This window comes from Chelonoidis abingdonii, chromosome 4 (assembly GCF_003597395.2).
Source record: "Chelonoidis abingdonii isolate Lonesome George chromosome 4, CheloAbing_2.0, whole genome shotgun sequence".
In the NCBI taxonomy this organism is placed as follows: Eukaryota; Metazoa; Chordata; order Testudines; family Testudinidae; genus Chelonoidis; species Chelonoidis abingdonii.
The window spans coordinates 152,012,368-152,024,911 of NC_133772.1; the positions used below are offsets into that span (position 1 = coordinate 152,012,368).

The 12,544-nt window shown below is 42.5% G+C and overlaps 1 protein-coding gene across 2 annotated transcripts in view; it reads right to left on the bottom strand.

Moving 5' to 3' along the window:
• The window catches only part of LOC116823478 (E3 ubiquitin-protein ligase pellino homolog 2), a 149,463-nt gene extending 137,173 nt beyond the window's left edge, over positions 1-12,290 (bottom strand). Inside the window, exon 1 of one of the 2 annotated variants that reach the window (XM_075065778.1) lies at positions 12,105-12,290. In XM_075065778.1, coding sequence (XP_074921879.1) covers positions 12,105-12,181 — 77 coding nt within the window. In that variant the 5' untranslated portion in view covers positions 12,182-12,290. Of the gene's footprint in view, positions 1-7,944; positions 7,969-12,104 lie in introns of those variants that run through there. The other variant, XM_075065777.1, reaches the window with a different exon arrangement.
• Between the last annotated feature and the right edge of the window lie 254 nt (positions 12,291-12,544).

A 12,544-nucleotide genomic window follows, 5' to 3' on the forward strand; every position in this document is an offset into this window, starting at 1 on the left:
TTATTCTGGTGTGAGACCCCAGGGGCCGGGGTCTGGATTCACCAGGGAATTGGTGGGGAGAAAGGAGGGAAGGGGGAGAGAGAGGCTAATTTCTCTCTGTTAGAATTACTGTCTCTCTCAGGGAGAGTCTGGGAGGGGGAAAGAGAAGGAGGGAGGAAGGTGAGTTTTCCTCTCTGTTTAAAGATTCAAGGAGTCTGAATCACAGTGATCTTCCAGGGTAACCCCGGGAGGGAAAGCCTGGGAGAGGCAACAGTGGGGGAAAGGGTTTACTTTCCTTGTGGTAAGATCCAGAGGGTCTGGGTCTTGGGGTTCCCCGGGCAAGGTTTTGGGGGGGACCAGAGTGTACCAGGCACTGGAATTCCTGGCTGGTGGCAGGGCTACGGGTTCTAAGCTGGTAATTAAGCTTAGAGGAATTCATGCTGGTACCCCATCTTTTGGACGCTAAGGTTCAGAGTGGGGAATTGTACCATGACAGGCTGAATAAAGATTCTGCAAATGGAATTTGGCCAACACTAGAATCCAGCTTCCTTTTTGCTGCCTGTGTTCACTCTGCAATGCCAACAGGAGCAGTGAAAGCTTATTTTTGCTATGACTCCCTGAATACGTACATGTAAAAATAACACTCTGTTAAACCAAACCAGTTACTTCTGACCATGATGGTTTTAAATAATTTCTAGTACAGTAAGGCTGTGTGTAATCCTTTTCCTGCCCTAAAAGAAGTTTTATATTCTAAATAGCAATACACTGATGGAGACCCATTACACAACTTTAATTCTATGGAGAGTTCTGATGCATAAGCTACTCAAGCTTTGCCCTCCTACTTTATGTAGTCAGAAACCTGATTATATTACATCCCTGCAACGGTTTACAGCCTGTGTTTTCTTATGGAGGAGGAGTGGTGTTTGACCTTTTGTGATTTTCCTGGTATGTACCTTGAGATGCTTGCATGGAAAGACATTTAAAACATTACACTGGGCCCTATGTGCTGCCAGTTCACAAAACTGGTAGGAGAGTAGATACATGCTTGAGTGCCTAAGCAGCTGGAGGTTTGATTATGCAACTGTAGATGGAGATAAGGCAGGGCTGAGTCAGCAGTCTAATGGCAGCATTTTGTGCTAGCATATTAGAGTGGTGCAGGAAGCAGATTCAGAAGTTAAGTCCCTTTTTCTCCCATAACCAATAAGGGATGAAAATGTTTCCAAGATAACATATTCAGCCCCTGAGAGTTAGGGAAAGGAGTGTATCACATCTTTCAAGTGCGTCTAAGAAAGGTGTGCTTAGTCCTCCTTAGATCATAGAATTAACTACTATGTATGCCAAGTGAGGAAGATGTCAGAATTTCAGTGGCAGTTAGGCCTGGCTGACATCAATGGGAGTTGTTCCCCTAAAAAAGCCAATCAGGCCAAGGGTATAGAACTTTTAAGTTGTCCAACAAGACTGTGAAAACAGACTTTAGATTTGCTTGTGAGAAGAGAACATTGCATCCACAGTCAGAGTATCAATGGAAGCTGAAGATCAAAAACCTGTAATTTTTTTTCCTTAAATTTTTAGTAGTCTCTAAATGCAAGGTCACAGTTCCAAAACAACTGGCTTGTTAGTGATGTTTAAAGGCCCCTTTCAAGTTTCAGATTTACTGTTCTTATTAACCCAGACAAGATTAAGGATAAAAGCTGTACATCCTTCTTAAAAGCAGGAGGGAAAAAACAAAGCAAAGACTAACCTGGGAATATTCCCAGATACTGAAAACCAAGTGCCTTATACTTCAAACACACACACGTACGTTAGAGAAATTAGGAGAAAAGCTAGAGTTAGAGCTCTCACTTCATAGTGACCAGAGAAACCATTCTACCTTCCTATTTAGAACAGCAAATTTTAGATGTGGGAACTAGCAGGGGAATGAAGATGTAGTTGCAGCAAGGATTCCCAAATCCTGCCTGAAAGATTCCCTCACATTCTGTCTTCTGAAGAAGAGGAGAGCGCCTTTTTTTAATAGTACCCTGAAACACTGAATGCTGCAGCTACTTTCTGTTGTAGGTAGAACAAACTGGAAAGGAGGACAATGTGGTTTGAGGCACAGCAGCACTTTATTGGCCAAACTGTCCGTCAGGTTTAAACATAAAAACCTCCATCTATTCCAAAGTGATGGATTCATGGTAAAAACATGCAAAGAGGAAAGAATTATTCTGTTGCTAACATCATTTTCAATAATACAATCTCATCTATGAAAGGGAATTCCCATTGAGGCAGGAGATTAATTACTGTATATTTATTATTCCAGTAAGAGTCAATGCTTCATTTAGTGAGAGTCAAAATAAAGTCACGCTGCTCTATGTGAAAAAGTGCAGCTGTGCTTAAATGAAAGCTTCAGCCCATTAACTTCTGTGCCGAAACTAAACAAAGCATATAGAAAAGAATCTGCACATTTGGTCTCTAGTTTATTTATAATATGCAACAAGAGATTTCAACCTTATTAATGCCCTTCAGTTTCTTTAGTTTCTTACAGTAACTAATGGTCTTCTCAGTCAGTACCACTCTGTCATATGTGGTGACATTTATATGCCCTAAAGGAAGCAATTCATCTGTTAAAAATCTACCTGCACATTAGCCAGCACTGAAAGTACACCTTGTTGAAAGAATGTTATTTCACGACAGAATGTACAAAACTTACTAGATTTTGAAATAAACTGGACTATAAGCCTATCAGACTGGAAGTTAAATTTCAAGCCTCCTAAACACACATCACTGCAATTTTAATATGAACAGCAGTCTTGCAAAACGGTCATGAAGTTTATCAACTAAGTTTACCAACTACTTGATTCTTTGTTTCACTGGGGGGGGGGGGAGGGGGGGAGAAAGGATGTATAGGATGGCAAAGAAAACATTGCCTGGCCTTTAGCCAAGGAATTAATTTAATCAACAACTAGTGATCAAACAGTTGAAATCACAGCACTGAGGTACCAGACCACACTATTTCTTGGCCTTCTTCCCTCTAACACATACTGATCGGTCACTACTTAACTTCTCACTTGCCTTTTCATTTGCCTCTCCCACATTATCTTTAATGAGACAGTGCACCATATTTCAGCTTCATACTGGTCTCATGGTAATATGAGGACAATGAAGCAGCCAGTTGTATAGACAGATGACTCCTACAGCTGAGGTATAGCTGTTGAACAGAATGCTGCACATAGGGTGATCAGATGTCCCGATTTTATTGGGACAGTCCTGATTTGTGGGTCTCTCTTATATAGGCTCCTATTACCCTCAACCCCATCCCGATTTTTCACATTTGCTGACTGGTTAACCTAGCTGCACATAACAGAAGACCATTTCTACTGCAATGCCAAGTACTGTATAGGAGCATGTTGCCCTCAGGCCATACACTGGCCATTTCCAGTGTAATGTATCATGCCAAATGAGAACATGTGACCAGTTCACTCTTCATAAAGCATATTTATCGTTATCTCGAGTCACTCAAGATATGTGATGTGCCCAAGTGCCACAACAGTCAGGGCTGTGAAAACAGAACCTGAAATAAACCACTTCTATAAGTACAAATATAAAGGAGGATTTCCTCACTGCTTTCCCCGAGGGAAAAAAAAAATGTACCCATTGCTACCAAGAAACAATCACATTTACAAAAGTGTGACCTGATTAGTTCATGCCTAATCAAGAGCCAACTTACCTCAAACAGCCATTTTGTTAACATAAATCCCTCAGTGTTGCTGAAGTACTTCAACATCCATTTTGATTGTGAAATGAATTTCCAAAGAGGTGACACTGAGTCTGCACTGGGCAATTTAAAAAAATTTCTTTTAGCTGAAAGATACGTATCTCCCATCATAGTCTAACAATTATGGATCATTTAGTAGAAGTTGCCAGTGTGCTTCCATGACAGAAATAGCAGAGGCCCAGATCCCCCCACCCCATCCAGATTATCAAGAAACAACCTAAAAACATGGCCTGGGTCGACAGCCTTGGGGTTAGCTGAGCTCACATTAGTGATCTAATATAGTTGTGTAGCCAGTCCTTTGAAGTTACAGCTAAGGCCCAAGCTTGGGCTCTGAAGCTAGGAGGATGAGGAGGGCTTCAGGGCTGGAGCCTAACTTCATAGTGCTGTCTACACAGTTTTTGTATGCATTAGCTAAAGTGTTAACTAACAAAGTGTTAAAATCCTCGTGTAGATAAGGTAAACTACAGGTTTAACTCATTAGCTGGTGAAGGTAGAGCTAACAACTCTTAGGATTTATCAGCTGATGTTTTAAACCTACAACTTCCCTTGCCTACACCAAAAAAAAAAAAATTTGTTTAAAACCTGTTAAAATACTAGCGGAGCCATAGCTATAGAGAATGTGTCATTATGTCAAGACATTTAAATAAGTCTTTCTATAATATCTTAGACATCACAGCCAAAAACTGGTCCTCAATTGCCATTAAGGCTCCAGAAGAGGGGTTTATTCCAAAGAGGTCAGCACAGATGAGAGATGGATTTGCTTGCCTCTCACCTATCTGACAAATATCAGTCATTGTATACTAGTCTACTATTTGGGAGGTTTGCTACTAATTAAGGCCATAATGCTTTTGATCTAGTTTTGTTTGAGGATTGAGGGAGGAAGGGAGCAAGGAAGAGAGCATGGCCAGTGTCTGACCACATGTACATACCGACAAGACCACTCTGATCCCCACATTAAGGCTTTCTGAATCCCTGCTGCAGCCTTCTTGTAACAGGCCATTGTAGGGATGACCAGGTCAACAAACTTGAGCTTCCTCTACAACATGAGATATTTGCATCCCTTCTCCCAACCAAACAAGATTTCCTACACAACGAGACCTCCAAGAGAAGCCTCTGCCTCTCTTCACTAGGCCTATCACATGGCAGTCTCCAGGCAAGAAATAGGAAGCTGGGCCTTTTTCAAAATAAAGAACTCTGCACAAGCCTGCCAGTGGGAAGATATCAAAATGCACCTTCTCCACTATCTTAGCTAAGTGTCACTTCCACAATATTCCCTATGCTCATAGGAACTGGGAGTAAAGGATCACTGCGACATCAAAAGCTTTGTGCTTTGCTTCAAGACTTAATGGAGGCTAGGATTCTGACAGTATGCCTGCTGTCATCACTTTTCAGTGGAGCCCAGTGGATTCCTACAGTATCCATACATTTATGAAGTCCAGTAGAACGCAGAAGGCTGTGTACCACTGATCTTACTGGCACTGGCAGAAAGATAAGCACTTTAGCTCTTTACCTAGAGTGCAGTAAATATGAAGGCAAGGAACCTAGAAAATAAGTTTGTCAGACTTGTTTTCTTCTGAGTAAATGCAGACTATGTCTTCCTTTTTCTTTCCAAATATGGAACTTACTCTTCCCTGTGTGTGATGGGCTTGCTGGCTGTACATTCCCCGGCCGGGAGGTGGGGGTGGAGAGGGGATGTCAGAATTACAGTTTACTTTCGGAGTGCATGTAACTTCATTTTCTAGCAAGTATTAAACATGCAAGGTGTTTGACATTTTGCTGGAAGTTAAAATCCACATATATTCTTGTATCAAGTAAATCAGTCTGAAATGATTGATGTTATTTTATGTTACTAGCTGAGATTTTATATTGATGTGGCAATGCACTGAATAAGGTCAGCTGTTAGGCACAGACCAAGGTTCTAAAAGCCAAAAAACAAAGTATATAGCAAAATTCTATCCTATTCCTATGATACCTACAAGAACCAAGTTAAAACTGTATTTTGTTTATACTAAGTTAAAAAATAAACTTTTGCTCTACCATGCTGAATGCCAGCTTTTGCTAAATAACCATGTAATCTTATTGCTGCAACCGTCATCCTTCCTTTAACCACTCCCTACTGTTTTACTACACACTTTATTGCATCATGTCTACAGTTCTATTTAGGTATCATGCCCACCACTATGGTGGTATCTGAGTGTAATTTCACTGAAAGCTCTTGAGAAGATAAGGACCATGTCTTCTTAACTGGTCTAGTTTATGGAACATGATACCACATAATAAACTATTTCCATGAAGTGCCCACCCACAAAGATCTCAATGACCCTACTGCTAGTAATAAATAAAAGAAAATCAGTTTCTGCAGAACTGAGTCCTTCCAGCAGTGACTTTTGAACCAACCAACCATGTTCGCTCTTCTCTTCACCAATACAGTAAGCAGTGCCCTAAAATATGTTGAAGCCATTGACCATCATGACATTTACCAGAGAATGATTCTTATGTGAAACCTAGGGTGATCTATTAAATAAGACCTGATAGCAAAACCTGAGCTGCTTGAATACTAAGTTTCAGACAAGGCATCTATGCCATATACTCTGTTCTACAGAGGTGAAAAGTGTATATAAAAAGACTCAAGCTACGAAGCAAAAAAGCATCACAAAACACGATGAGGCTGAAGTTTTAATTAATAACAAGGTCCCACACAATCCGTGGTTACATTTGCTGCAGAATCCACCCCTTATCACAGAATTATGTTCCAAAACCATTTTTTAAACCCTCCTGGCTGTAAAGAAGCCTGTGTAGTCTAGTGGATAGAGTGTTCACTGGGACTCAGGAAACCTGGGTTCTATTCCTGAACATAACATAAGAACAGCCATACTTGGTCAAACCAATGGTTCCTCTAACCCAGTATCCTGTCTTCCAACAGTAGCCAATGCCAGGTGCTTTGGAGGGAATTAACAGAACAGGCAATCATCAAGTGATCCATTCCCTGTTGTTCATTCTTAGCTTCTGGTAAGCAGAGGGTAGGGACACCTAGAACAGTGGTTCTCAATCTTTCCAGACTACTGTACCCCTTTCAGAAGTCAGATTTGTCCTGCATTCCCCAAGTTTCATCTTACAAAATCAGACATAAAAAATACAAAAATGTCACAGCACACTTACTGAAAATTTGCTCACTTTCACCATATAATTATAAAATAAATCCATTGGAATATTGTACTTGCATTCCAGTGTGATACTTGAGCTTGTTTTTCCACTTGTGAACCTTGTCTGAAGCCCAAGCCCTGCCAGCCAGGACTGAAATATGTAACTTAGCTTTGCAAGGCCCCCTGTAGCATAGAACCCCGGACAATTGCCCTACTTCCTACTCCCTAAAGCCACCCTGCACTTGTGACACCCCCGAAACCTATCCCACAACTCCCAGGCTGATAAACACTGATCTAAATGGAGTTGAGTTCCCTCTGAAAGACCTCTGTGTACCCTCAGGTACATGGCTGAGAATCACTGACCTAGAGCTAGGGATGTAAAAGGTTAACCGGTAAACATTAGCCTTACTGGTTAACTCGCTTTAACTGTTAACCCCCGTGACTCCCAGAGCAGCCCCAGCCGGCACTGCACCACCCAAAAAGGCCCCAGCCATGGGAGCAGCACCGCACCGGCCACATCACCAAGGGACCAGCCCTTTAATAGGTTTACCATTTAAACAAAATATTTTTAATCGTTTAAACAGTTAACTTTTTAAATTATCTTTACATTCCTACCTAGAGCATGGGGTTGCAGACCTCATCATCCTGGCTTATAACCATTCATGGACCTATCCTCCACGAACGAATCTAGCTCTTTTTTGAACCCTGCTAGAGTTTTGACCTTCAAAAAATTGCCCTGGTAATGAGTTCCATAGGTTGACTGTGCATTGTGTGAAGAAGTACTTTCCTTTGTTCGTTTTAAACCTGCTGTCTATTCCTGGTTTTACCAGTCACCTACGGGGTAACCTTGAACAAGTCAAGTCTTCTCTCTGCCTCAGTTTCCACAACTGTAAAATGGGGATAATGATACTTAGCTTCTTTATAAAGTCCTTTGAGAACTACTGATGGAAAGCACTATTAAGACATGAAAGAAGTGTAAGCCAATGCCTGAAACAACAGCTCTAATGAGTCATATATCTGTAAAGAGTTAACTTAGGTCTATGAATAAAGAACACAGGCCCTACTTACATGATGGGGGGGCTCTATTCTGGGAAGCAGTGACTCTGAAAAAAGACATGGGGGATCATGGTGCATAATCAAACATCAGCTCCCAGTGCAATCCTGTGGACAAAGGCGGCTAACGTGAATCTCAGATATGTAAACAGGAGAACAAGTAGTAGGAGTTGGGAGATAACATTACTTCTATCTGGCACTGGTTCTGGCGTCCACAATTCAACAAGGATGTTAATAAATTGGAGAGTTCAGAGAAGAGCAATGGGAATGATTAAAGGATTGCAAAATATGCCTTATAGTGCAAGACTCCAGGAGCTCAATCTATTTAGTTTACCAAAGAGAAGGGTAAAGGGTGACTTGATCAGTGCTTTACGCTTACCCCATGATCACACTAACAGGCTGACAAGGAATCACAGATGTAGCTAGGTACATTCTCTCAGATAACCTGTTCAACTTTTGGCATTATGTATAGTTTTCCCAGTGGAATATTTTTCTTTGATTGTTAGTTTAATTCATATATAGAATGCAACCTAGGTCATAACACTATTATATGTAAGGTGAGCAGAGGTGGCGGCAGGGGGAAATTTATTTTCTTAATAAGGATTATTTGCAATGGTTTGCAGAGCAAGTTAGCTTCACTATACAACATCAGTTTACAGTTATCTAATTTAAACCAGTCTTAGAGCACTTACAAATGAAGAAAGTCTGTGGAACTTGCTGCCAGGTGATGTTGTGAAGGCCAAAAATATAACTGAGTTCAAAATAGCATTAGATAAGTTAATGGAGGACAGGTCCATCAACGGCTACTAGCCAAGATGGTCAGGTATGTGCAACCCCATGCTCTGTATGTCCCTAAACCTCAAACTACAACTGGACAACAACTGATGGATCACATGAAATTACTGTTTTTTTCCATTCCTTCTGAAGCATCTAGCACTGACCATGGTCAGATACATGATACTTGGCTAGATGGACCATTGGTCTGACTCAGCATGACCATTCTTCCATCCTTGTCCAATACATAACATTAATTTTTTCTATTTAAGCTGTTTAAATAGCATTGTAACCATTAAAACAGAATCTTAAATAGTCATTCGATCGGTTAAACAGGTCATCTTCTTACTCTTAATTAAGGAATTGCCACAAGGAGAGTTACACTTCTGGTACTTGACTTTTTTGTCATTTGGAGGTGTTAATGTAAACCTAATCCTCCAAAAATTAGATTATCTCATTCAAAACCTTGTTACCTGGAATTCTTTCATTTCATACAAAAGGTAATAGGCAGAATAACCTTTGAATTTTCCTATTTTTTTCAGAATGATGAACAGATGCTCAAACTGTTCTGAGAGTTCCTAGCAGTGATTCAGCAGTGTGATTAGAAAAAAGAAAATAAGTTTTATGCTATTTATGGCACTACTTACAGCAAGCAAGTGTTCTCAATTTGAGGTGGGGTGGGGTGGGATGGGATGGGATAGGCATGCAGCAGATTATATATTTATAATTTAGTGCCTTAAACTCTAATTCTGACAAAATGGAAGATGTACACAATGGAGTAATTTAGTTTTCCGACTTTGTCCAATCCCCACACCATTAGTCTACTAAATAACACTAATGTGTTTTAACATGGTTTGATGTAGTCAACAAAGGCAAAGCTAAACATGCCAAGACACAGTTGAGGCACTACCACATTAGAAGAGTTACTCGCCCAAGTAAATTCTGTTGTGTGGACAGGCCCTAATGTAACAAGGGTTATATTAGTAACCATGTTGTGCACAGATGTTATCATCTTGCAAAAAAGGCACAAGAATGTTCAGTTTGTATAAAAATACCTCAGTACATCTGGAAAGCAAAAAATAGGATGTGTCTTAACCTATTCAAACCAATTTGATGTTTACTGAAAATCTCATTATTGTAAGTTTCATATTAAATAGAAATGCATGGCACTAAAGAATGAGACATTTGTTTATATCAATCAATAAGATCACCGACATTGTTATTTAAAAAGCAGAACAGAATCTACCGAATTAAGTTCAGAGCCAAACGTTTTACAATTATGCACTTTCAAATACTGCTAAATATAGCAAAGCAGCAGAAAGGGAAATGTGTTTCTACCTGAACACAAAAGCATCTGCAGCATATCATTTCATACAATATAATTAAATTAAGAATTTAACATTCCACTATGGTTCTACAGTGAGAGAGATAAACTGTTTCACAGCTAAAGTTATCCTCCATTCTCACCACATCACCAGTAACGATACACCTTTTCCTGCTCTGAACAGCTTGATATGGATTTTTCCAACTGAAACTGCTGAAATAAACAGCTTCCTATAATTTACACACTTTTCAAAGATTAGTAGTTGCATTTACAGCAATAGTTGAAATCCATTCCATAGTAACTATGTCTAAATATATTATTTTTGTCACCATACACACATTTTGTGTCACTTCTAAAACCACCCCATAGGGCATAGAGACCGCTTACAAGAGCGAAATTAAAAGGCTTTTCCTTTCTGCTGGATTTTAAAATCCAATTAATTGCTTTGCTGAAGAGAACATCTTTTCATAAGAGACTGTTAGTCTAAAAATAATTAAGGCTTTCTACTTCATTCTAGTAAGCATTTAACATATTTGTAGTGGAGGAGGCAAGTTATTAATACAGCAATTCTTTAATTGTTCAGGAACTCTGCTTCATGGTCAGTTTTAAAGCTTTATGTATTTATTTGCTAAAAATGTTCCCCATTTGCTGAACATGCATAAGTTTACAGTTATCAAAATTAAATGCATCTTACAGGGTTCTCTGGGGCACTCAGTGAATAAGGCTTACATGCCTTATGTTCATCAGTATCTTCTATGATGTTCAGCAGAAAAGCTTCAAGCTCTAACAGCAGGGCAGGAACATTAATACCAAGCGGATTACTTTAAGATCCATATCAAGCTGAAAAAATAAACATTTTCACTAGAATCTGAATGTAAGTAAATGCCTCTTCCTCCTCCCCTAATTTCATCATCTCCCCTGCAATGTGGAAGATAAGGACAATGTCTATCATATGAACAAGATGCCACTAGAAAATATAAGCTGATGAAGGGAAGCTTTTAATTGTTGAAGTGTAATGATTACAGGCAGTTGCCACTTACAAACTGCAGATTGCACAGAGAAAGGTAAGCAGGCTCTCTTCGCACACTCCATAATCAGTGTTTAGGAACTTTGGTGTGTGTATTTGCACTAGCCCTGCTGCATGCTTAGGAACTTTGCAGGAGAGCTAGCCCTTGCTAGGGTGCCATCTACAGCAGCTCCAGTGCCACAGGGACACAAACATGCTGATACCTGCCCAGCAGAGAGGCCCCAAAGCTTAGCACACTGTGGCCAGCTCCCCCGAGAAACAGGGTCCGTGGAACCAGCACAGTCATTATCCCTAACCATCCATAGCAGGCCCTTGCCTGAGCCAAGCTGGGAGCGTAAATCCGTCCGACAGATCCGCATTAGGCTAATGGGAGACAGACGAAAGAGAGGCTGCCAGTCCTGAAAACGGATGTGTTAGTTACGCGGGGCACGGATCACTTTCACTTACACACACACACACACACACACACACACACACTCACACTCTCAATGGAAGTGTGCTAGATCTGGGCAGGAAGAGGGCAAAGCACCAGCCCAGCAGCACCCACCAGGGCAACATGAGAGCCAGCCCTGCCCCCGCAGAGACATCCCCAGGCAGGCGAGGAAGCAGGGAACACCCCCACTGCAGGAGACGCAAGGATGTTCCCCCGCCCCGGACCCTCCACGAGCAGCCCAGAACTGGGGCACTGGGGGGGGGGCGAGCTTCTGCCCCTGAGTTTCACCTTCACAGCCAACAGGAGACAACGTCCCTGCGCATCCACGGAGAGCGGGGGGCGAAGGGCGGAATCCCCCCCTGCTCTCCCTCAGGGACCCCCGTCACTCCCCTCAGCGTCCTCACAAGGACGCTAGCCTCATTTCCGCCCTCGAGATTCCTCCCCCCTCAGGAGTTTGAACCCCCCCCGACTCTTATCGCACAATGCACCCGGCGCGCGCGTCAGGACCGCTCCCCACTCAGCTCGCCCACCGGACCCCCGCCTCACGCACTCCCCGCTCATGCCCCCCCTCGAACATCCCCCCGCCCGGGAGCCGACCCCCTCCCCCGCTCACTCACCCCAGCACCACCAGCTCCCCGTACTTGACGGGCTCCTTGTTGGGGGCACAGTGCTCCTCCTGGCTGGGGGAAAACATGGGGCCGCCACCGCCGCTGCTCGCCTGCCCGCCGCTACAATCCCATCGGGGGAGGGGGCGAGTCCGGAGCAGGCTCCGCGCTGCGCCCCGCACTGAGCCCGCGACCGCCCGACAACAGACACTAATGCCGAGAGGGAGGGGGGAGATACCAACTCGCGTCAGGAGGCGGGGGGAGGTGCAGAGTTAGGGCTGGCCCAGCTCCCCGTCGCCTCCTCCCCTCTCACGCGCTGCCCGCGGGCGGGAGTCGCCGCGTAGCCGCCCCCTCTGCTTTCCCCCCTCCAGGACCGCAGTGGTACAGCTTGCTCTGTTATGTAAACATAGAGTAAGGAGACGGGGCAGTTCTTAAAGGGGCCGCTGGCTTTA